We start from the raw sequence: 26,751 nt of genomic DNA on the forward strand, positions 1-26,751 counted from the left end.
CATGTTGAAAGGGGTAAATGGTCACATATGGAAAATGATACCAATACAAATGAAATTTAATTTCTCTTTAACTGTATCTTCAACTGTTCGTGATTGAAGAGCTCTAGATGTTGAATGGTGTTGAGTAGCCTTAACATGACCAAAGCCCAAAACAGCTGTGAAATGCAGCGCAACGTTATGTTGAGCATTCCATGCATAGTTCTCCATACCTGTACAATAATACTTCCAAACTTCCAGTCCAAACTTTTTTTTAGTTCAGGACATCATAAAATGGAAAAACACTTATCAAAATATGGGTCCCCAATGATCAACTCCCATTAATAGAAGACCACAATCCGAATCCTCAATTTGTCATTGGCCTTGGGGGAGTAATGAGTACTCCTGCAACAATTCACTCAGTATACTCAAACAGAGCATATAACTAGGCTGCAAAAACAAACTTTTAAAACAGTCTATTAGGTATAATGCCACGGAAAACACCTAAAGACTTTCAAGCTATTGCTTTTCCTAAATTAATGACTTACATTTAAAGAGAACCTATCTATGACATATCTAATAAAATAAGGACATCACATTAGTAGCAAATCTTAGTTCATTTATACTAGTTGTTGTTGTTAGCCGTTTAGTTGTTTCACGACCCTTGGCGACCCTAAAGGCGAGCTCCCTCCATGTTTTTTGTACTGCTTCTTTCAGATGTAAAACAAAAAAAAAAGGTTTGGTACTGTGTTAGGCCTTAGTCAGACGGGCGTTTTTTGCCGCGATTTGCGGATCGCATGACGGATGCGCATCCGCAAATCGCGTGACCGGTGCGCGCAAGTCGCCCGAAAATCTGCTCCTAGCCGCGTTTCATTAGAAACGGGCCGGAGCTGTCCAGCGCATTGCATTCAATGGAGACGGCAATACAGCCGTCTCCATTGAAAGCAATGCGCTGCGGGCGAGCCCGGGATGAATTGTCGGTAAGGGCTTAAATATATAAGCCCTTACCTGCAATCCATCCTAAAATGTGTTAAAATAAAAAAAAAATTGCATTCTCACCTTCTGCCTGCAGCTCCGGGCAGCCGTCCTGCAGTGGGTGTGAAGGGGGTGTGAGTCAGACCTGCCCCCTGATTGGCTCAGCGCTGAGCCAATCAGAGGCATGCCTCACTCACACCCATTCATGAATTCATGAATGGATGTGAGTCAGACCTGCCCCTGATTGGCTCAGCGCTGAGAGGCAGCAGTCACTCACCCATTCATGAATTCATGAATGGGTGTGTGAGTGAAACCGGCCTCTGATTGGTCAGGCTGTGACCAATCAGAGCAGATCATTCAGCAGGCGGGGATTTTAAAGCCCCGCCGGCTAAATAGTGCCAAGAAGCAGTTCAGGAGAACTGACAGCGGCCGCGGCTGGACTCCGGCTGCAGCGGAAAGGTGAGTATACAATTTTTTTTTATTTTAACACATTTTAGCATGAATTGCAGGGAAGGGTTTATATATTTAACCCCTTCCCGACAATTAACCCCGCGCACGCCGGCAGCCCATTGCTTTCAATGGAGCGGCTGTATTGCCGCTCCATTGAATTCAATGGGCAAACATCGTTCTTCTCTGCCACAGCTGTTACAGCTGTGGCAGAGAAGAATGATTTGTCTTCTATATGTTCTCAATGGGGTCGGCGCTGCTGCCGCCGGCCCCATTGAGCGCATATACAGAAGCGAACAGGAATCGCAGATCGCAGATAGGTGCGATCTGCGATTTTTTGTTCTATAATTTTTCGGACGAGCGCATAAAAAGCGCTCATGTGTCCGATACCATTGCGAAGCAATGGTTTTAAAAAATCGCCGGACGCATGCGCATGCGCAAATCGCGGCAAAAAACGCCCGTCTGACTAAGCCCTTAGCCAGTAGAGCAAAATGTGATTGTTCTCAGTAAGAGAAACCAAGTAATTTTGTAGACATTTTAATGGCTAACAAAAATACATGATGTTATAGCAAGCTTCTGGACCTCTTTCAGTTGTGTGATATCCATGCCAGTATCAGCTTTGACAATATTGGCCATCGTATCCTTTGGCGGCTCGGTCTTCTTTTGCCACTGATCTGTCCAAGCATTATAGATTTTTCTAGTGACTCTGCTCGCATTACATGGCCAAAATATGTGAGTCTGAGTCTGGTCATCTTGCCCTCCAGTGATATATCGGGTCTTATATGATTCTGGACTTCTCTGTTTGTTACTCTCGCTGTCCAGGGCATACGTAGCAGCTTTTGCTAGCACCGCAGCTCAAGCACATTAATCCTCCTTCTATCAGCTTTTTTTGCAGTCCAGCTTTCACATCCATACATGGCTATGGTGAAAACAGTTGTTTGCACTATCCCGCGTTTAGTTGTGATGCCCATATCCCTACTTTTCCAGATTTTGTCCATGTTCAGCATCGCGCTTCGCCCCAATGCTATCCTACGTTTTATCTATGGCATAGATTCTCCAGCCTTGTCAATTTTTTAGCCAAGGAAGATGAAGTCTCGCATGCATTCTATGACCTCATTGTCGATTTTGATTTGAACGTAGCCATTTTTTGCAGTTTTGCTTCAGACCTGCTTCTGTTTCTGTAAGCAGAGTTGTGTCTTCTGCATAACGGAGATTGTTGATGTTTCTTCCACCTATTTTCACTCCAATTTCCAATTTGTGTAGGTCCATTTTACGCATGATCACTTCTGCATATAGGTTAAACAAAAGGGTGAGAGGATGCAGCCCTATCGGACGCCTTTGCCAATTCCAAACCAATCTGTGTCCCCATACTGTGTTCTCACAGTGGTTTTTTGATTGGTATAAAGCGATTTTATTAGCTTGACTAGATGTGCCGATATACCCAGCTCTTGTAGGGCCTGCCATAGCTTGTCATGGTCGATGCAGTCAAAGGCCTTGATGTACTCGATGAAGCACATGTAGATATTCTTTTGGTATTCTCAAACTTTGCAATATTTCTAAACTTTGCAATATGGTTGCGGGTGCCGTGTCCTCGCCGGAATCGTGCCTGTGTATCAGGAAGTGCCGCTTCAACTACTGATCTTAGTCTTATGCTAGTAGATACAACTAAAACAATTAAGCAGCCCCCAAAGACAGTCAAACAGGTGGTAAAGATAGAAATTCTTGGTTCTCTGTACCAGATAATCCCTTACAGCCATATATTAGCCCTAGGACAATTCCTTTGACATTTATTTCTGGGGGGCATATGGCACATAATCCTTTCCAGAGACACTTCTCAAAAGTGAAAAGTGTTGTCTTTTCACTCCCCTGTTTTGATACTTTGGAGGGGAAAATAGATTCAGTAGATGCAATTAAAGGGGTTGTCCCGCGGCAGCAAGTGGGTCTATACACTTCTGTATGGCCATAATAATGCACTTTGTAATATACATTGTGCATTAATTATGAGCCATACAGAAGTTATAAAAAGTTTTTTACTTACCTGCTCCGTTGCTGGCGTCCTCGTCTCCATGGTGCCGACTAATTTTCGCCCTCCGATGGCCAAATTAGCCGCGCTTGCGCAGTCCTGGTCTTCTGCTGTCTTCAATGGAGCCGCTCGTGCAGAATGCAGGCTCCGTGTAGCTCCGCCCCGTCACGTGCCGATTCCAGCCAATCAGGAGGCTGGAATCGGCAATGGACCGCACAGAAGAGCTGCGGTCCACGGAGGAAGAGGATTCCGGCGGCCATCTTCACAGGTAAGTATAGAAGTCACCGGAGCGCGGGGATTAAGGTAAGCGCTCCGGTAAGCTTTCTGTACGTCCCTGCATCGGGGTTGTCTCGCGCCGAACGGGGGGGGGGTTGAAAAAAAAAAACCCGTTTCGGCGCGGGACAACCCCTTTAAATTGAATTGTATAGCTGTATTAGGACATATTCAGACATTGCAGATTTGTTGCAGGTTTTATGTGTAGAAGTATTAGTTCAATGCTGTGGCCCCTTCATAATTTCCATTGTGAAGCAGTTCCTTGCTCAATGGTGCTCTCGGGCACCCTTATAAAGTGTCTCCACAATTGAACAAATCGTTTTTAGCTAAACTGTGGCACAACTTTACTAAGTGGTTCTTAAAATGGGGATGGGGACTTTTTTGATTTTCCATCAGTTAGATCACGCCAAAGTGACTTTTTGCTATTGCCGATTCTATTGTGCTGCTGTGATTCTCTAAAACAGTGGTCCCTAACCTTTTTGGCACCAGGAACTGGCTTCAAGCAAGACCATTTTTACAAGGCCCGGAAGGGTGGGGCGGGACATGGGCGGGGCTTTGGTTATATGGGGCAGGGTTATAAAGGGGGTTCGAGTTTAGTGCATACTTATTTAATTATGACATTTAGAATGTCCTGGCAGTACACACATAGGGCAGTATAATATATCCCCCCCTCCCGCCTGGCAGCACACACAACGGGCAGTGGACAGTATATAATCTATCTTCCCCCCCAGCACACACATAGGGCAGGATATAATTTATCTCCCCCCTTCTCCCCGGCAGGATTACCTTGAAAACTGACCTAGGTCTGAACAGGTGTACAGGTGCGGTGGCTGCTGCTTGCACAGAGGTGGCTCTTCCTCCTACTCATGGGACGCTCTGTAGTTTGGTGCCACAGTCCTCAGCGCTTCAAGAAGGCGCCTTGTGAACGAGCCCTAATAGTGACCCTGATAGTGGCCCCAGTAAAATAAACGACCCCACAGTGGCCCAACTAGTAATAATAACCCCCATAGCAACGTTATAATTATAAGCCCATCCCCTCAATAATAAGCCCCCCCTCATTAATAATATTAAGCCCCCTCAGTATTAAGCCCCCACCTCAGTAATAATAATAAGCCCCCACCTCAGTAATAATAATAAGCAGCCCCCCCCCGTAATAAGCAGCCTCCCCTCAGTAATAAGCAGCCTCTCCCCCAGTAATAAGCAGCCCCTCCCCACAGTAATAAGAAGCCCCTCCCCCCAGTAATAATCAGCCTCTCCCCCCAGTAATAAGCAGCCTTTCCCCCCCAGTAATAAGCACCCCCCACCCCTCAGTAATAAGCAGCCCCCACCCCCAGTAATAAGCAGCCCCCCCCCAAAAAAATAAGCAGCCTCCCCCTCAGTAATAACCAGCCCACTTTCCAGTAATAACCAGCCCCCCCCAGTAATAAACAGCCTCTCCCCCCAGTAATAGGCAGCCCCCACCCCTAGTAATAAGCAGCCTCCCCCCCGAAATAAGCAGCCTCCCACCCAGTAATAACCACCCCCCCACCCAGTAGCAGCCCCCTCCCCTCAGTAATAAGCAGCCCCCTCCCCTCAGTAATAAGCAGCCCCCACCCCCAGAAATAAGCATCCCCCCAAAAATAAGCAGCCCCTCCCAGTAATAAGCAGCTCCCCAACCCATATACTTACCTCTTCCTTCCTGTCAGCGTCACTCCCTCTCTGCTCACGCTGAGCCCGGGTCACACTGACGTCAGTGTGTAGCCCGCCACGCTTCCTCCCCGAGTCCTCTCCTGCGGAACTGATGAGCAGGGGACTCGGGGAGGAGAATCCTGGCTGCACACTGACGTCAGTGTGCGCCAGGATCATTGGCAACAGCACGATTACCAGCGGGAAGCTGCAGCACCCCAGCTGGTAACCGCTTCACTGGTGAGTGGCGTCGGCACGCCGCAGGCCACATAACACGAGGCCGGATTCGTCCCGCGGGCCTTGTGTTTGACACATGTGTTTTACTGCCCGCGGACTGGCAGTAAACAACTAACGGCCCGGCGCCGGTCCGCGGACCGGTGGTTGGAGACCCCTGCTCTAAGAGACCCTCCCGCTGCCTCAGCCTGCTATTCCTACATGCAGTTTGTGGAGTTGCAATGTGCTCCTTGCATATACGCTATAAAAAAGTAGAGTATGGCCCCAAGCCACAGAGCTGCAAACAAATTTCCAGTCCAGGTCCTGTTGTAAGATTAGTGCTATCTCAAATTACTCAAATCAACTTGCAGCAATAGTTTAACATTAACGTAGAATAAACTAATTGGATCGGCTCACCAACTACCAGATCAAATGAGCTCAAACGCAAGCTGGTGAAGAGAGGTGAAGAAACCACTTCAGCAACAGCATCACAAGACCAAAGCAATTTCTAAATTAGCTAAAAATATATGTTGCCTTTTTTCATTTTGATAATTAAAAATAACATAGGAGGTAGAGATGAGCGAACGTACTCGGTAAGGGTGATTTCGCAATCGAGCACCGCGATTTTCGAGTACTTCACTACTCGGGTGAAAAGTACTCGGGGGCGCTGTGGGTGAGTGGGGGGTTGCAGCGGGGAGTGGGGGGGGGATTGAGAGAGGGAGGGCTCCCCCCTGTTCCCCGCTGCTACCCCCCACTCCCCTCTGCAACCCCCCGCTCACCCACAGCGCACCCGAGTACTTTTCACCCGAGTAGTGAAGTACTCGAAAATCGCGGTGCTCGATTGCGAAATCGCCCTTACCGAGTACGTTCGCTCATCTCTAATAGGAGGTGAAATAAAACAAGACAGACACGCTCTTACATGTTTCGAACCATAGCAGAGGCGCTCTTATAGCCACTTTATATTTCTCCTATGTTGTTTTTAATTATCAAGATGAAATAAAGTCTACATATAAAGTCTAAATAGATTTTTATATCATTTAGAAGGTTCTGGAAGATCCTTTCTTCTTTAGTTTAATATTAAACCAGAATACTGGATCTTTTCTGGACAGTGCTAAGTCCTTGAATGTTTATTTACGATGCACAGAAGAAGTAACACTCTTGCAACTGTTGCCTATTTGTCTTACAAGTTCACTCAGTCTGTTCTGACCAGAGGTATGGCTCTCTAGTAGGCTTCATGGTACACACTCTATACTCTGACTTGCCTATCTACAGAACGTGCTCTTTCACCCTGCTCTGCCTAGGTGGCCAACAAAAAAATGTTCGATACTCTTGACTTTTGCCCACCAGCTTGTTTCACTGTAGCACACAAGCCTGTTGTTCTGCTGAACTCGCACAGCAAGTCGTTGAGGCGCTCCACACAGTCACTGCTGCACTCTCCCTCTGGTGTCAAACACTCCCTTTTTAAGACCTCTTCAGCCCTCCTCTTCTCAACATTGTCGTGCAACGCTGAATATCACAACACTTAAACACAGGCTGGGCAGACATCTGTCTGGGATTATTTAGTGATCCTGCATTGAGCAGGGGGTTGGACCCGATGACTCTAGAGGTCCCTTCCAACCTTACATTCTATGATTCTACTTATCAACACATCAATGTCAGACTCTGCCAGGGCAATGCTTGGTAATTCCTACTACTATAAATTGGCAGCCAGGAGACTTGCATGGTCGTCATGCACAGTAGCCAACCAGCTACAGTATACATAAATTAAGACAGGCGTGCAGCGCAGCAAACCAGCTAAATATTATTGACGTGATTTGTACGAGTCCATTTTTATATATCATAGGGTTAGACATAATTTCAAAAATAAATACAAATATCTGGAGCTCTAGACCCCTTTGCACTGGATTAGGCTCTTCTCACATCTGTGTCACAGGCTTTACTAGGATGGATGTCTCAGCTTAACCCAACGTCAATGAGGGGCTGTCAAGAGTTGCCGGTATCTCTAGCGCAATGGATTCAAGAGCATTGTGGCTTGCTTGGTAAGCGTAAGCCACAATGTTAATATGATCAATTAAACTCCTACATAAAGGATGTAATTACTAACAGTGGTTTTACACAATCCAACTATCATCAGAATAGTTCTTCAGATTAGTCGCTAAAGTGTATGAAGGACTGTTTGAGTGCTTTTACACAGGAGGCATGTTGTTCAATTTTGGGATCTTTGAATGAATTGTTGGGAGCATTTACAGGGGCTGAAATATCATTTGTCAACTAGTTAGGAGGCGTAAATTTCTTTGGTGTCCGAGTATTTCAGATTTTGACTCCTCCTCAACAAGTGTTTATTGATTACAGAGTCCACTGAATGCACATAAATACATGTGAGCAGTCTTCAAGTGAATACTCACTGCTACGGTCTCTCGCTGGACCAAAACTAGACCATAGCATTTAGATTTTTGTTTCAAAAACTAGCAGGAACCATTCACTTAAGGATCACTCGCATGTACTTATATGTTTTCAGGAGCCAAAGAGCATTAAATGGGAGGGCAAAATGTTAAGAAAAATGGTGGGTGCTGATCACAGTTTGGTTGGAGGCACATGCTAAACAAGCTCACACCTGTCTGCAAAGTGTTGGGTTATCATTGAAAGACGATCACTTGTTTATACCAGACGATAATTAATCCACCAGCGACTATTTTTAGATGAGCTGAAACAAAGAGGATTGAACTAGAGATGAGCGAGCCTACTCGGTAAGGCAGTTACTCGAGCGACCATCGCTCTTCTCGAGTAACTGCTTAGTGATCCGAGCAGGCTTGGGTGTGCTGCTGGGGGTGGGGGGGGCGGAGCGGGAGGAAGAGTGAGAGAGATCTCTTTCTCCCCCGGAGCCCACCCGAGCCTGCTCGGATCACTAGGCAGTTACTCGAGAAGAGCGATGCTCGCTCGAGTAACTGCCTTACCGAGTAGGCTCGCTCATCTCTAGATTGAAGTAATTCCCACCCAACACCCAGTTGATTGCCATGTTTATATGGAACAACTGTCGCGTACATTCCCTCTATTGAGTGACTGTTTGGGCAATAGTTGTCCTGTACGAAGCCACTTTTAGACATCTGGGGAATGCCTAGCATGCAAGGAGTAGCACTTACATTGTATCTCAAACATTTCGTAGCCCTGAAGATATGGTCTGCTCAGGTATAGCAACTAGTCATAGAGCAAATCATTTAGAAAAACAGAACAAAGAATGAAACTCTAAGATAGAATGAATGCAATCTGCAACAACAATTACACATTCGTATACGTCTCCTAACCCAAAACATACTTGGGTTTATTGTAGTTCAGAACTTGAAAGACATGTTTGCTTGTAGACATTCAGCAATCATCAGATAATGTTCAGAGGGGGAAGTTCTGAAAATTCACTAATGAACAGACATTCAGATGTAACTAAATACTATTTATATTGTGTCCAACATCCCCTAGAAAAATCTCAGGGATTTAAGGTTGGGCTTCAAGGATTTTCTTTCCCTATCTTCCCCTTATTCAGATTTTGTTTTTATGGACTTTGTAAGGTCTTATGTTCGTACATATGCACCGTGAGCTTTAGAAGCACAGGAGGAGGGGGATGCCTTCACAACAAGAAAGGTTTAAATCCATCTGAAGTGAAACTTGTCCTCTAAACAGTATGAGGAGACATGTGGAATAAATCTTCTTTTTTGTCCGATCTTCTTTACAGAAATATAATTGGGACCAGGATATATTCTCCTAGCCTCGGGGAAGTAAAGGGAACAGTGTGATGTTTCTTAAGGCTAGGACTTAAAAACAAGTGGGTCTTTCAACCCTCCAACTTGAGCGGAACATGTTTTGATTTCTCCCTTAGAATCATAAAAAGCCCTGTGTATCGACTTTGCCTAAATCTGATTTGTAAAAGTGAAAATATGATTAGGGTTGTATATCGAGTATCTAAACTTTGTGATGATTACACACAGCTTAGGGTATCACATCACAAGAGAAGTAAAAAATAGCACAAAGTCTTTCCTTTTATGCAGATCATAAATGTATTTCTGGTGCCAGGATACCGATAAGGCTGAGGCTACATGGCAATAGCAAAGATTTGGTTGTTGCTGTGGTTCCAATTACTGTAAAAAGTCAAAAGCAACTTTGCATCTATTGCAAAAGTGCATCCTGTATGCAGTCCATGTGCCCATATTGTTTTATTTCAGTTTGTCATCCATTGTTCATGTCTGTAAACTAAAAAAAAATGGAAACAGCCCCAATTTTTTTTCTGCATTTCTTAGCAATGGATTCATGAACTACAGATGGACCTCAGTTCACTTTTTTTGCATCCTCGTTGACTTGAATAGGCGAGTCTCAATTGCAAAAACTGATGAGAATGGTGCATGCTGCATTTTATCATGTATGTCCGTTGAAAAAAAAAACTGATTTGAACTGATTTGTGAATTGGTATATTGCCTACTATGGAGCTGTGTACTGGGGATCACTCAGTTTTGGGACATATTTTAATCTAGATACAAGGGGAAGAATGTATCAACATAAAGGTTGTGTTAAAAAGTTTGCTAATTTTGGCACATGCCCTTTGTTGTGTAAAAGAATGTGTGACTTTTCTTTTGACAATATTCATGGCAGTTTTAAGAAAGTGGGTGTGGCTTATCAAAGGAGGTGTGGTTGCCCCAGCCTATCAGATTTAAACATAATTTATGTCAGAAGCTGGCGTAAATTATACCAGAAGTCTATTCCAGCTTGGTTGGTGCAGATTTATTTTTTAAGAAACAAAGACGAATCAACCAGCTCTCCTACCCATTTTGGATGCCCGGACGTGTTCAGGTAGACCACAGAATTCATATAGCAAAAGAAAGTCTAGAATTTATACTATAAATAAATAAAGCTAACTTGAAGAACATTGATAAAATCCAAGGAGAGAGATCATCTCTTACCCATTTCAGACATGCATTAAGCACATAGTCATTGCTATTGAAACAAAGGTCTTCATAAATTCCCTTAAGAAATGATATTTTCCTTACGTGACATTTATAATCAGTTCCTCTCAGCATCATTTCTTTTGCTGTTTCCAAAGTTATTTATTATACTGTAGAGTCTCGATTTCATATATTATATGTGCAGATTGAAACTCCTTTAATGTCTTGCTAAAGTCCAAAAAAGCTTAAAATTAAACCTTCCAGGGGAGAATAACATATTGGTAAAACCTGTTTGTGGCATCAAACACTTTTAGTAACTTGGATTTGAGAATTTCGCCCAAGATCTAATTTCTAAATGGAATGTATTTGGAATGTAGAAACTCTGAGCTCTTGCTTACATCAGCCTCCAATGCTGATTTCCATTAAAATGCAGAATGAAATAGTGCTGCATGCCATACAGTTGGACAGAAACCGAAAGGACTATTATAGTCAAAAGGGTCCGTTTGGCTCCATTTAGTTCTGTCATAAGACGGATCTGTTCGGTCAATGGTTTCTGTTTTCCTGGTCTCACAACAGAGCCATAAAATTGAAATAAAAATGCCAATGTAAAGGAAGCCTGACATTGTAATTAAACTTTCTGAGTAGTGCCGAGTGAAGCGAAGCAGCAGAACCCTGTTTCTAGTTGAACTTTGCTTAAAATTCACTTCGGGATTTACCTTAACCTCAGGCGGTTCACCTCATCCAAACCCACTAGAATAGTCATTTGCTTCTTCAGTTTTGGTATTGGTGAAGTTTGGGTTTGATTAGAACTAATTTGGACCAAACCAAACTTTTTGCCTAAATTTGGCGAACAGGCTAAACTAAACTTTTGAAAAGTTTGTTCATCACTAATCCTGAGGTCCACATGGTCTTTTTTCTTACAATGATTGTACAGTTTGTATGAAATACGAGTGATATACTGATAGGCTTATTGATATTTCCTTATGTTGATCTTTATATTTCTATTTCAGATTTGTTCTTTGTGGATTTGCAACTTTTCCTGTCCTTTTCGCCCAAGTCTAGATTCGTATACATGAATTTTGCTCAATCAGTGATTTCACTCTGGAGCCATAATGCCATTTTCTGTACCAGTCCAGAAAATAGTCTGTCAATTGCTGGACAGAAAAGCACCGCACACAACATTTTTTAACCCCTTCCCGCTCCAGGGCGTAAGTTTACGTCCTGGGAGCGGGGTACTTCCCGCAACAGGGCGTAAACTTACATCCTGGGGATAGCGCGAGATCACATATGATCTTGCGCTATCCCGCAGCAGGAGCCGGCTGTCAGTCACAGCCGGCGTCCCGCTGCAACAGCAGGGGGGCATCGGAGATGCTCCTCCGCTGTTAACCCCTTCCCTGACGCAATATAAGTAGATTGCGGCAGGAAAAGAGTTCACAGAGGGAGCGCGCTCCCTCTGTGTCTTTAGCCGGCTCCCGCAATGTTATCGCTCCTGGCATGCCTTATCACAGCGATCAGCATTACTGTGGTCAAAGTCCCCCAGGGGGACACAAGTTCTGTGTAAAAAATGATTTAAAAAAATGAATAAAAAGAGTTTTAAAAAAAGTAAAAAAAAACCTTTTTTATGCTTTTTATAATATTAGCATAAAAAAGGTTAAAAAAAATTAAAACCCCACATATTTGGTATTGTCGCATCCGTAACGACGCGTACAATAAGCTGCACATGCTTTTGAGTGTGCATGGAAAAAAGCGTAAAAAAAACGCTAGAAAACTGAGGCATTTTGCCTCCCTAAAAATGCAATAAAAGTGATTTAAAAAGCCATATGTACCCCAAAATTGTACCAATAAAAACTACAGCTTGTCTCGCAAATAATAAGCCCTCATAAAGCTCTGTACATAGAAAAATAAAAAAGTTACAGGACTTTAAATGCAGCAATTTAGAAAAAAAAAAGATTTCCAAAAAAAGGGTTTTTATTGCAGAAAAGTGGAAAAGCCTAAAAAAAAATGTAAGAATTTTGGTATCGTTGTAACCGTACCGAACCGAAGAAAAAAGGGATTGCGTCATTTATGCTGTAAAAATAAAAACTATGGCAGAATTGATGCGTTTTCTCTCCCTGCTATCATAAAAAAAATAAAAGTTTTACAATATAGTCAAATGTACCCAAAAGTGGCATCGATAAAAACTACAGTTCACCACGCAAAAAACAAGCCCCTATACAGCCGCGTCAACGAAAAATAAAAAAGTTATGACCTTTGATAAATGGAGAAGAAAATCCGCCAAAAATCATTGCGTCCTTAAGCCCAAAATAGGCCATGTCATTAAGGGGTTAAGTCCACCACAGGGAGGTATCAACATTAAATCTGATGCATTGGATGTCTCAAATTGTCCCACAGAAAACTATGGGATCAGTTCTAGTATCAATTTCCTTCTAGCGTTTCACTACAATGCCAGAGGAAGGAAAAGCCGGAGAGTTGGACATATAGGAACCTGGCCTAAGAAAACAAAGTCTCCAGTGAGCACCACAAGTAATTTTTGCAGATCTATAGTGACATGTGCTTGTTTATCCTTGCTTTGATCATCTGCCTTAGCACTATTAGTCATATTTGTATATTAGTTTCCATAATTATTTCACTACTTATTAACAAATTGAGCCACCAGGTGCTGAACATTACCACAATAGGTGCATCATTTTATTTTTTGTATAGTCAGCATGTCTTGGAGACAGGTTTACAAGTTTCAACAATTTCTATTCTAGAAGTATAGCTACGCTTGACTTATGCGAGCAACATCCTGCAACCTCTAGGTTCTGCTAACACTTTGAGCTCCCTGACAGTTTTGCATTACTTTTTGTAATCTTAGATCATGTTCTTTTAACAACTGTTTTTTTTCACCTTGTGATCCGTATATCCAATGACAAATCTGTCTTCAATTATTGGGTATTTCAACTGAGCAAAGTTACACTTTTCAACTTAAGATCTGTCCCATATTCATTTTTCAATGCTTTCATCTGGAGAATGAACCTTGCCATTACAAATAAATCTCACATCTACGTCCGATTTACTTCGGCAGTACAGCATTCTTCAAATACTTTTAGCACCACTTCAAAATTACCTAGCAGGTTAATATTCAGACAGATTTTCGACATGCTGCTTCTCAGCCTTGATATTAATATCCTAATAACAGGCGCGCTATTGCTCCTCTTTGAAAATAATGTAGAATGCGCTCGGTTATTGTCTATCTTTTGCATTCTCCCTTCCCATCATCTAGAGCATTTTTAATATATAGATGAGAGGAGAATTTCAACCATCCTAAAATTAAGACTTTACTGAAGATGAAGAACTCATTATATTGTAAACTTTTTCTGTTATTGAAGGCGTTAGGTACCAACTAAAAGTCTTTTCTATAAAGTAATAGGTATAGGCACAACTTTTGAGAAGTCCTCCCTATCCCTTTCTGTCACTAACTGTTTTTATCTCTGTCTGCTGGATGAATATTTTTGGGAATATGTTGACTCTTACTAAAATGAAAACCTCATAAAAATAACTATTTTAATTAACTGTTCATCATAATACTAGCAACTTTCTAAGCATGGGCACTGATTGACATCAACGGGGTAGTGGAACTTGTTACAGTGATATCTGTATTCTACTAATGAGTCACTTAGTAATTAATAAATAAATGAGAAAACGATGTAAAATAAAAGAATATAAAAATGTTGAAGCTTGTTCCATATGAGATGAATATATGAATACATTTTCCACGACACACTCGTCTCATATTGTATTTCTACCATGCAAAATATTACTTTAAACTCCAAAATAATAATCCTTGCATAATGCCTGTCCACCCATTGATAGCCTAAAGACCACCCTGGGAGGTGGGGGGGGGGGGGGGGGAGCACATTTAAAACCAAAGCAAACATTTCATATGAGAATATAAATACGCAGTATGACTGCTCTCAGATCATTTATAATTAAACATTTCTACTGAGCATTTACTCTAAAGATCAGTAACTCATGTATGGAGGGCTTCTTCAACTTTTCTGGTGACAGCAGTTGCCATGGGACACATTATTATGATCATTTTATACTATTACAAATTATTTGCGTAAAACACAGAAATCTCAGTTCAGAAGGCATAAATAATGTAATAGACAACAAAAAACGGGGTAAAGATCAGCTGCCATAATGAGCTAAATGCTTTGCAGCAACATAACGCGCTATACAGAATACATATAATACATTTCTGGCTGCAAATTGTATCCAAATTGGAGCACGTAATAACATCTATACATCCCCTTTTAATCTACCTCATGCCCAGGCACAGGACTCTTTTACCTTTGCGAGATGTCCTGCTCAATGTGTTTTTAGGCTTGAATATGGAACAAGGATCTCGTTCTACAGGCTATGTGCTCTAACGCCAACAGCCAACTTTCCTGTTGGGAGGACCTTCTTATTACACTTGATATATGGGAGGCAAGAATCATTAAGAAGGGGCTGTCCAATCCATTTAAGTATTTCACAATAAATAAGCAAAAAGTTGGAGTGATAAAATCCTCAGGACTCAGTAATCGTACGTACAAGCAATCCACTAGTGAAAAAGAAAAGTATGTGATACTAAGTTACTAGAGAGATTGAACTTTTAAGATACTTTATGATGACAATTTTACATCTCAGATTAAGGAATCCAGTTCTTCTAGAAGAGAATATTTCTAAAATATGGTGTCTGATGCAGCAACATTAAGGTAGAGGCGTACAGGGGTGCAGTAGTGCCCCTAGAAGTCTATGGGTTCTGTATTGCAGCTCTTATAGGTTATATGCAGTTACAATGCATTCATATGCTTGAGTGTTAATTTTCCCATGGATATGAATACATAAAACTACTGTAACTGCTGCCGGGAGTTCTATTTAAATGGTCACTGTACTTTAACCCCATAGGGACCAGACACTTTTTTGGAGGATTTTATCCTTGTGTGTTATTTTTTTTCTTCAGCTAGCAAAATTATTTTTGCTGCTTTTTTTTTTTCATGACATATACGGGTATATTTTAGATCTTTTTTCACTGTCTTTTTGTTCAGTTTTTTTTTGTTTTATTGGGGGTAAAAAGCTAAAAAAAAAACTAAAATGTATAGCTGTTTATTTTTAAAATTAGTATATTTACTCTACAATAAAGTACAGGAATGGGTTCCTCATTTTGTTTCAAAGGTTTTAATATATAATTTGTATAGTCTCAGATTACAGGGTGCATATGGCGATTGTTTTGGTTGGCGTCAGCTTTGGGTCATTCTCTTTTTTATATATTTTTTACATTTTATTCTGCAATTTTTAAATTTATTTTTGTAACAATTTTTTTATATCTATGTCGCCCATGATGTCATATAAGAATTCTGCGCGTCATTCATATTGCCCTTTTTTTTTTATTTCACACTTTTCCACTGTAGCTGGGGCATCCATAGGAGCTCGAGTTACAGGAGAAAACATGTCCCTGTAAGGACAGTAATCACTGTCAGAGCTGATTTGAGTCTGCTAGGACCCTGTAGCTCTGCTGTGCCAGCAGGCATCTGGTGGTCACATGATCGCCAGGTCAAATAACAGAAGTAACACTTCGACTTTCTCTGTTTAGTATATAGTGCTCATTGAGCACTGTTTAGCCTTTTCCTATCTCCTGTGGGTCCTCAGCTGTGTCTGACAACTGGGGATCTGATTGGCTCCTGCTTGATTGCAAGAGCAGAAGCTTTAATCCCATTCTGTACTTCTGCTATCGTCTGGGACCAAGCATTATAAATGTGTCATGCTTGGTCTTTAAAGGGTTAATATGATAGCCAATGTCATAACTAGAAAAATGCGAACGACTTTATCCAAAATGAGAACTGTGCTGAAGAAAATCTCTCCAAAGCTAAGTGAAGCTATGGGTAGTTGTACATTTTTACAACAGCAAAAGTGTATCATCTTGTAAGATGGTGGAAAGATCCTCAGGCTGTCCAGTTTTTTTTATTGTAAACGTGTTGCTTTTGAACCTTCTTTAAGTTTCAGCAAAAGACTTAATGATAATGACTGTCAGACTCTGGTGCAGTTATTGCATTGTGTTTTATGGGTAATAACCTGTGGTAACATGATCATTCTGTGCAGGTCTGTAATTCAGTGATTGTATTTTGTTCTCTATATGGAAACTAATATAAGCTGTATGATATGCTGCACTGAGGTGTTAGGATACTGAGCTCACACATTCTGATGCATGAAACAGGCAGAAGTTAATAAAAGCAAGTGCGCTTGTCACCAAGCACTGTTGGGCATTTCCAATGGATGGAGAACACATCGCTGTTACTATCGGGACTGAAAACTGTGGTGTAGTTACTAGGTAGGGTCTGAGCTACTGAGGCCAATATCGATCGTGTAAGAAGCACTATGTGACCTGAGGGACAAACTGATTGAAACTGAATTTCCATGACTGTGATCAGGTGTCATGAAGAGTAGGCTATGATGGACTAACTTCAGAGTAAAGAGTGCATCACACCTGCAGTTGAAGACTAATAAAGAGCCAGGTGGAGAAAGGAGTCTCTTCTCAAGTGAGCTACAGTGGAGTTACTGCGTCTTTGACTCACAAGTAGGCCGTAGCAGTGTCAAGTCACTGCAGCCCCCAGAAATATTGAGCCACGACGGAGAGAGTCACCATCCCCACCACAGCCAACCACAGTAAATAAGTAATGTGCAAAAATACTGTTTTGATTATTTGTACCATCCTCTGAAACTTGTGAAAAAAGTTGAACTGTTGACATGTATTGTGTGGCTACGATTGTTGCCCTGCGACTTTTTGCAACATGTGACAAATTTTCTTGGCTACTTTATTATGGCATTATGATAATTTGTTGTATTTGTCATATTCCCCCATTTATTAGCGAGAGCAGAGATTGTATCTTGCTCTACAGGATCCAGAATGTCAATGGCAGTCCATTGATTTCAATGAGAAATAAGTTCCGCTTCGTTTTCCCAGTGGTAATGTTTTAAGAGAATTGAACACTTGCTCCAAGTTCACCTAATTCTAGCTGAGTACTTGGGGACTCAGCAAGAGTACATCCTGATCTCAACTCATCACTATGGGACATATCTAACGACATATTTTGTCAGCTAGGCACAGCAAGAGTAGTAGAAACAGCAGCCATATTACTTGTCACTTTTGACTTAAACTCTCAGAAACTAATGACAACTCTTGTTAGCTTGTCCTATCAGTAAAAAAGAAATAATCTACTGTTGATTGCTGACAAGCTAAATAATAAGTAAAAACCAAAATGGCTGTAATTTCTTTTGTATTTTTGTAAAAATTGGTGCCTTAACAGAAAAAATTCTATTGCTCCAATTTTTGAACTATGGTCATTACTGACAGCGGTTAGACAGGGAAGGGGGCTCTCTCTATCACCCAATTGACCACTATGACAGCCTATTGGTTGTCACTGCAACTGTTCGCTTACTAAAGTCCCAGCCTGCTGTTGTAGTACACCTATTACTTCCTGCCTCTGACAAGGTATAATAGAATGACATCATATGTACAATACACCACAATACAGAAGTATGTAATTAATTCTACAAGTAATTGCATCATTAAATCTCTTTGTAGGACTAAAAAAAGTGTTTTCTTTTTTTTAAAGATACTAATTAAAAACCTTAATTATTAAAAGTTAAAAAACAAACATTCTCAACACAGAGAAAAAGTAAATGGTATTGCTGTCTTTAAAAGTTGAAACTATTAAAATACCACGTTATTTATCCCACACAGTAAACATCGTGAAGATAAAAGAAAAACTATTCCAGAATTGCTGTTTTTTGGTCACCCAACTACCATCAAAAAATGTGGAAAAAAAGTAACCAAAAAGTGATATATGCCCAAAATGATATCAATAAAAATACATCTCTCCACACAAAAAAAGCCCTCAAACAGCTCCATCTACTAGAAAATGATAGGTCTCAAACTATAATAGAATGCAATATTTTTAAGCAAAATACAATGGAAAATCCAGTTCCATAAAAGGGATCTTCTTTATTGAAAAAACGAATATTAGAAATTAGAGATGAGCGAGCATACTCACTAAGGGCAATTACTCGAGCGAGCATTGTCCTTAGCGAATACCTGCCCGCTCGGAAGAAAAGGTTCGGCTGCCGGCGGGGGGCAGGGAGCGGCAGGTGTGAGCGGTGGGGAACGGAGGGGAGATCTCTCACTCCCTCTCTCCCCCCTCCCCCCGGCTCCCCCCTGGCTCACTCCCGCAACTCACTGCTCACCCCCATCGGCACCCGAATCTTTTCTTTCGAGCAGGCAGGTACTCGCTAAGGACAATGCTTGCTCGAGTAATTGCCCTTAGCGAGTATGCTCGCTCATCTCTAATAGAAATACATAATTTAAGTAGTGACAGTTTTGGTGACAGTTTTTAGGGCCCAATCCAGCATGCAATGTCAAGTACTGACACCAATTATGTTTCATTTGCTTTATTAACATTCATAGACAATCTTGCATAATCATGTTACATTTCCCTCAAATGCAAAAAAGCCCTTCATGGCAAGACTGAAAGCATTCCAGAGACAGACTAGCGGAGTAAGATCACACATCGCTACCATACAAAGTGACATGTGTATGGTAGTGGTGTGCGATCTCACTCCAGCCTTCTTCATGCATATGCCCTGTGAGCCCTCCACCATTACTTATACCATATCAGCCAGATCCATGACATCATCTGCTAAAAATAATTAAATCAGTATTGTACATTACAACATAATTCTTATATTTCCCATATACAACAGAACTTGCCTGTTCAAAATTCTAAAAAATCAATATCCCTTTAGCTAATATGCAGCAAGTCTTGTCTTCAACTTTCAGGAAAACTTTCAAAGTGCACAATTCATTTAACCGTCTAGGAGCGACTGTATCTACACAATAAATCCAGAATAGCTTCGTCATGAAGCAGCCTCTTCTTTCTCTGCTCATTGTCACCTCGTTAAGTTCATCTGAAATAGCCCGTTTTAAATCAAACACTTGGTGACCCGTCTCACCGAACAGTTTATTTTCTTCTTCTTCTAGTTCCTCCTATCTGAATCCTCTCTGTGCAAAAGATCAGATTGCTGACCTGCATTCATTCAGTGTATATTTAATGGACCTAGATGCTTGTCCTACATACCCTTCCCACACGGACAACGAAGCATATACACTACACACTGGCTATTGTATGGGAAATATCCTTTGATGTTAATTTTCTCCCCTTTCATCGATGATGTATAGTAGTACCATCCCTTAAAATAAAAGAGCAATTCTGACAGGACAGGCAGTGAATTATACCCTTTTTTTCGAGTTCTCAAGAATGTTTGTTCTGATACTACTAGATCTTACTAGAAAGAAAATCAACACTTATCAACTCATGAGCCAAAGATTTGCCTTTTTTCATTTATAAACTTTGGCTTTTATCTAAATGAAGCCCCATAATTAGAGTCAGATTATAAAATACCTCAATATTTACAAATTGCATGATTAATCAGAACCAAATCTCTATCTGTTCCCAAATCTTTTTTCTTCTGGTTCCTACACAATAATAACTCAGATCTCCTCATATCACCAACCTCTTTGCCTACCTTTCTAGCCAAGTCCTCCGTATATCCAAGGGCCACAAGCTTCTGCACCATTTCCTCCATTTGGACTCCATATATCTCATGATTGTTACAAATGCTCCTCAACCTCATAAATTGTCCTTTAGGTATACCTTTAAAAGTCCGAGGAGCATGATGACTCCCGTATCTCAACAGATTATTTTTAGCAGTTTCTTTCTTATATAGCAAAGTTGAAATCCAGCCCATTTGATTCGTAAAAAACAACATTCAAGAAATGAATGCTCGTTCTGTTCTTTTCCAGGAAAAATTCAATCCATCCTGGACAATCATTGAGATACTTGACAAACTGCTCTAACCTTTCCACACTGCCTGTCCACAACACGAACACGTCGTCTATATAGCGAAGCCACATTTTTATATCATCTTTGAACTGGAATTAACCATATAATTAACTTCAAACACATGTATGAAGATATCAGCTACACTTGGAGTCACATAGGAGGCAAATCTGATCCTAAATGTGGAATTTTGTTTAGAGAAAAGACGAGGTTTACATATAAAAAAGCCAGATCTTCGACTAATGAGCTGATATGGGCTGATTTTCTTTCTAGTAAGATATCAAAATGGACATTCTTGAGACTCAAAATTGCTGTCCAAATAGATGTTGTATTTTAAGGGATGGTGCTACGCATCAGTCTATGAGGGGGGAGAAAATCAACATCAAAGGATATTTCACTAGTGTGTAGTGTATATGCTTCATTATCTGTGTAGGAAGGTATATGTTGGACAAACATCTAGGTCCATTAATTATAGACTGAATGAAAACAGGGCAACAATCAGGTCTGTTGCATGGAGAAGATTGAGACTAGAGATGAGCGAACCTACTCGTTTCGAGTAATTACTCGATCGAGCACCACGATTTTCGAATACTTCTGTACTCGGGTGAAAAGATTCGGGGGGCGCCAGGTGGTGGGGGGAGGCGTGGCGGACCGGGGGGTAGCAGCGGGGAACAGGGGGGAGCCCTCTCTCTCTCCCTCTCCCTCCCACTCCCCGCTGCAACCCCTCCACTCACCCACGGCGCCCTCCGAATCTTTTCGCCCGAGTACGGAAGTACTCGAAAATCGCGGCTCTCCGGCGAAAAAGGGGCGTGGTCGAGTAGGTTTGCTCATCTCTAATTGAGACAAGAGGAACTAAGAAATGGGTCACCAAGTATATAATTTAAAATGGGCTAATTTGGATGAAATTAGTAGAGGTGATAGTGAGCAGAGAAAGAAGCTTTCTGGATTTGTAGATTAGAAATAGTTATCCCTAGAGGTTTAAATGAATTGTGCATTTTTTCCTGTAAATTGAAGACAGGACTTGCTGCATATAAGCTAAGGGGATATTGATTTCAGCATTTTGAACAGGAAACGTTTGTATATGGGAAATATAAGAATTATGTTGCAATGTACAATGTTGTTTTTAATTGTTTTTAACAGATGATGTAATGGATCTGTTTGATATGGTATAAATAATGGCGGGGGCACACATGGCACCATGTTTGGTAGCTGTTTGTGGTCTCACTCCGCTAGTCTGCCTCTGGAATGCTTCCACTTTTGCCATGAAGTACTTTTTTGCACTTGGGTGAAATGTTGTAATATTGTAATGTAAGTTTTTTATGAATGTTCATAAAGCAAATGAAATGTAATTGGTGTCAGTACTTGATGTTGCATAGTAACCCCTTAGTTACAACCCAATACATCTTTAACTGACCTTACTAACAAGCTTTAACATTTTAAGGACTAAGCGCTGTAAATATACGGTGTTTGGTCCTGGGCTTGAATACCGTCTGATTGCAGAAATACGGGGGACTAAAGCTTCTGCTGCTGCAATCAAGCAGGAGCAGGTGGGGTTCTCAGCTGTTAGTCACGGCTGAGAACCAAAACGAGAAGGGAGAAGCGTTTTTTAACCACTTATACCTTTTCCTTTCCCAGGTACATAGCGCTCTATGAGCACTATGTAATAAAAAGTGGAAGTGTTTCCTCCACTGCGCAAGCAGGCGGTCACGTGACCACCGGGATCCCATGGCAGAGCTGCAAGGTACTAGCAGACCCTGATTAGCTCTGTTAGTGACTGACATCACTACAGGAGGATGTTTTTCCCTGTAACTGGGGCTCCTATGGATGCCCTACCTACAGTGGAAAAGTGTGTAGTAAAAAAATAACCAAAAAACATGTGAATGTCCTCCAGAGGTCTTCTATGACGTCATGAAGGACAAAGATGGTAGAAAAATAGTGACAAAAATAAGTATGAAAAAATTACAGAATAAAATAAAACAAATATGCATTAATAAGAAAATGACCCAAACCTGACGCAAACCAAAACCATCGCCATATGCACCCTGTAATATGAAACTATACATATTATATAGCAAAACGTCCAAAACAAAATATATAGTATATCTTTCTATCTATCTATCTATTTATCTCATATCTATCTATCTAATATCTGTCTATCTCATATCTATCTATCTATCTATCTATCCATCCATCCATCCATCGATCTATCTCATAATTAACCAAAGACACAAGCACAGAAACACAATTTTTTCAGCTGTATTTTATAAAATGAAATTTATTTGAAGCCGTGAAATTGGATTTAGTAAAACTAATGATATTTGATGATGTGTAACGGGGACCTGCCATCCGTGTGTAATTCAACCTTTTACTAGTCCCCATAAACCCTTCAGAATGCTTCTGTGTTTGCTACATTTTGTTTTTGTATAGGTATGACTAATGTTCTTTTAAATCAGCTCTAGGAGGATTAACTTACACACTGCAAGAATACCAAAGGAACCTGCTTACCTCTGCATGCTCATCACTCAGCTTTTTAGTATGAGCTTATACTTGAGATAAAGAATTTCCAGAGTGAAAGTAGGTCAAGAAATTACTAACTAAACTGAATAATTAACCATTAAAATAACAAAGTAAGCTGAAATCAATCATATTTTTTCTTCAGCTATCATACAATATTATAATGCGTTTTATATTTAGGATTAAAAATAATTATTAATTTTCTTTATTTTTTAAGCATTCCTATTTTATAAATCAATTACTTTTATTGTATTCTTTCAGCATATAGTATGTTATAAAATATACAACTTATTATAATAGTTTATAATGCACATTTTTCTATAAAATCTAAAATATATAGAATTAAAGAACAAAAATATAAACTTTTTCGAACAATCCGAAATTAAATTCTTAGATCAAATGCTGAACATTAAAATATACTTTAGTTTTTATCTATAATTTGCATAAAAAAATTATGTATTGTAAAGTAAGTAAATTGAAAGTATTATAAACAGTTTGTTTTTACAGTTGCTAACTATTGTTGAGCCATAGACCAGCGGGCTAGTAATTAAAACTGACTCTGCGACATCTGGTTTATGATTTGTATAGAAGACATCTCACCCCTGTACTAATTCATGTCAAGCGGTTGTAAAATGTATAGCGTTTGTATAGCGTTTGTTGAATGCATACTTTTCAGCATGCCGCCCGAAGATGAAAAAGTCAACATCAGCTAAATTTAATCTCATGGATAAAGTTGATAGATAGATAGATAGATAGATAGATAGATAGATAGATAGAGAGATATGAGAGAGATAGAGATAGATAGATAGATAGATAGATAGATAGATAGATAGATAGATAGAGAGATATAGATAGATAGATAGAGAGATATAGATAGATAGATAGATAGATAGATAGATATGAGATAGATAGATAGATAGATAGAGAGATAGAGATATAGATAGATAGATAGATAGATAGATAGATAGATAGATATGAGATAGATAGATAGATATGAGATAGATAGATAGATGTGAGATAGATAGATAGATAGAGAGATATGAGAGAGATAGAGATAGATAGATATGAGATATATAGATAGAAGATATATAGATAGATAGAAGATATATAGATAGCTAGATAAATAGATATGAGATAGATAGATAGATAGATAGATAGATAGATAGATAGATAGATAGATAGATAGATAGATATGAGATAGATAGATAGCTAGATAGAGAGATATGAGAGAGATAGAGATATAGATAGATAGATAGATAGATATGAGATAGATAGATAGATAGATAGATATGAGATAGATAGATAGATGTGAGATAGATAGATAGAGAGATATGAGAGAGATAGAGATAGATAGATATGAGATAGATAGATAGAAGATATATAGATAGATAGATAGAAGATATATAGATAGCTAGATAGAAGATATATAGATAGCTAGATAAATAGATATGAGATAGATAGATAGATAGATAGAAGATAGATCTTGAACAAGGCTGCAATAATTTTTTGTGAAAATTTAATTTCAATGTACATGCCTATTAAAATGACATAGATTACATAAATTAAGTAATAGAATATCTGTGATTAAACAAACATTAGGGCTGAGCGACAACTAAAAGCCTTTTTACAAAGATCTAATCAGCAATCATCTAACAATTTATCGCTGATCGTTCACTCACTGCACGTGTTTACACCTTACGATTATCGTGCAAACCACTTCATCTAACGACTATTCACATGATCATCGTGCCATGTAAAAGTGCCCTAACTTATGGAAACAATTTACCTTTATACAAAAAAGTTATAAATTTTACTAATGTAATATTTATGTAAGCTTTGTGGTAAAAATGTATTCCTGTAATCAATGAACTGCAAAGTTTTCAGCTGTGGTTGGTTTCTTGGGACAGTGGATGGGAGAAACTTGTTGATGTAAAACTTAAATTGTAAAATAAATAACATTTTCAATACAAAACTACTTGATTCAAGAAAAAAGTAACTATTAAATAGAAGCCAATAGTTAAAAATATAGATGTTCAGGAAATCTTATTTTCAATTGTAATAGATACGTTTTGATAAAAACATAACCCTGAACATGGATTTTGCAATCAAACATTTTGACATGAAATTAAAGTCGGCTTCTCTGACTATTGATTAATTTGGGGTATTTTTTTTTTTTATCTATGGTGACATTGCAACATGTCTGCTATTCTATAAGGACTAAATATTGAACTAAAATTTTACATTTGGGTGCTAGATTTTATCATTTTGCATTCTTTACTAATCAAACAGTAAGTAAAGACAATAAGATAAAAGAAAAATTGCCCTTTAAAAAAATTGAGAGTAAATAAATAGTAAAAGCTATAGTCAAATAAGCAAAATAAAGAACAAATAAAATATTAAATAAATAAGGCCGCCTGCAGATGGGCAGGTCGGATCCGGCTGCAATAATTCTCGCAGCAGGACCTGTCCCGAGCATCTGCAGAGAGCAGCGCGTCACTCACCTGCTCCCGCGGCCACGGCTCTTTCATGTGCCGGCTAACGGGCAGCCGGCGCATGCGCAGAGCGGAGCCGGCGGCCGGGGAGGGACGTTTCTGTGTGGGGCTCTGCGATTGCTAACACAATCCTATGGCAGCTTCCGCGGGCAGAAATTCCACGAGAAATCCCGCCGCGGAATTTCCACCCATCTGCAGGCGGCCTAAAGGAGAGTGGACAGTAAATGCGTGGCAATAGTCAGGTCAGATCCTGTGCCTTGTTATATAACATAAATGTGTATTATCTAAGAGTAAACATGCCTCAACAGTTTTTGGATTCACACATGTAGTTTCTGTTGCAATGTTAGCCAAAGCCACAAGTGGAGAAGTATAACAAAAAGACTTTTTTGTTCATTTATGGCATTTTTGTTGCAAAACTTTCTGTGACTGTCCCAAGTTTTAATGCTGTTATGTTCCAGCAGGGCTTATACACCTCACCTGCAGGAACAAAATAAGAAAGGGTGTTCACACTGACATGCATAAAAGAGAAAGTTATCTCTAACTAACTTTTAGGGGAGTGGACCTTGCCTACAAGCAGGGAGATCATCCTGACAAGAAAAGCCCTACATCTCAAACCTAAGGGCCTAGTCTGTCCCTAGCTGGAAAATGGAAAAGAGGACAGAATTAGACAGATATAAAATTAGCCACATAGGTACTCAACACACAGATATCATATACGCACCCACACACCAAACAAGATATTGATTCAGGCATCTGCACACCAACAGATGGAAGGGATACATTCAGACCAGGTGTCTGCTTACCTACAGATGGAAGGGACATATTCAGACAAGACCAGGCGCTTGCACTCCAACAGACGGAGGGAATTCCAGCATCCATACACCTATGCATAGAGGGAATTCATATGTCTACACACCAACAGTCAGAGGCGCACAAACAACATCAATCAGAACATGAGTTCCAATCCGGATACAGACAAACACTAATAGAACATTGAGTGTAGGCTCAAACACCGACAAACAGACTACATGCATTGACAGAACATAGAGCTAGACTCACACACCAAACTAGATCCAGGCAGAGAGCTGCACAGCACACATCTTCACACAAACAGCTAGACTACATAATAAACCAGACCCATGAATAGGTGTGACCGGGGTAAATATACTCACACTATGGCTGATTGGTCAACCAGAGGACACACCTTCCTGTCGACCCAGGAATGGGTGTGACTGGGGTAAATATACTAACACCATGGCTGATTGGTCAACCAGAGGACACACCTTCCTGTCGACAGAGGAATGGGTGTGACCAGGGTAAATATACTT

At 40.2% G+C, this 26,751-nt stretch overlaps 1 protein-coding gene across 5 annotated transcripts in view; it reads right to left on the reverse strand.

Annotated features, from left to right (window-relative positions):
- LOC136588432 (agouti-signaling protein-like) overlaps positions 1 to 26,751 on the reverse strand; it is a 76,026-nt gene that overhangs the window by 46,848 nt on the left and 2,427 nt on the right. For 3 of the 5 annotated variants that reach the window (XR_010787576.1, XM_066587627.1, XM_066587626.1), the window contains exon 1: positions 26,227 to 26,290. The exons of 1 other annotated variant lie outside the window; for it this stretch is intronic. Coding sequence is in view for 2 of the 4 variants with exons in the window: in XM_066587627.1 (XP_066443724.1) it covers positions 26,227 to 26,245 (19 nt within the window). In the remaining 2 variants the exon portion in view is untranslated. Of the gene's footprint in view, positions 1 to 14,832; positions 14,915 to 26,226; positions 26,291 to 26,751 lie in introns of those variants that run through there. One more of the 5 variants, XM_066587628.1, reaches the window with a different exon arrangement.

This window comes from Eleutherodactylus coqui, chromosome 13 (genome assembly GCF_035609145.1).
Source record: "Eleutherodactylus coqui strain aEleCoq1 chromosome 13, aEleCoq1.hap1, whole genome shotgun sequence".
Classification (NCBI taxonomy): domain Eukaryota; kingdom Metazoa; phylum Chordata; class Amphibia; order Anura; family Eleutherodactylidae; genus Eleutherodactylus; species Eleutherodactylus coqui.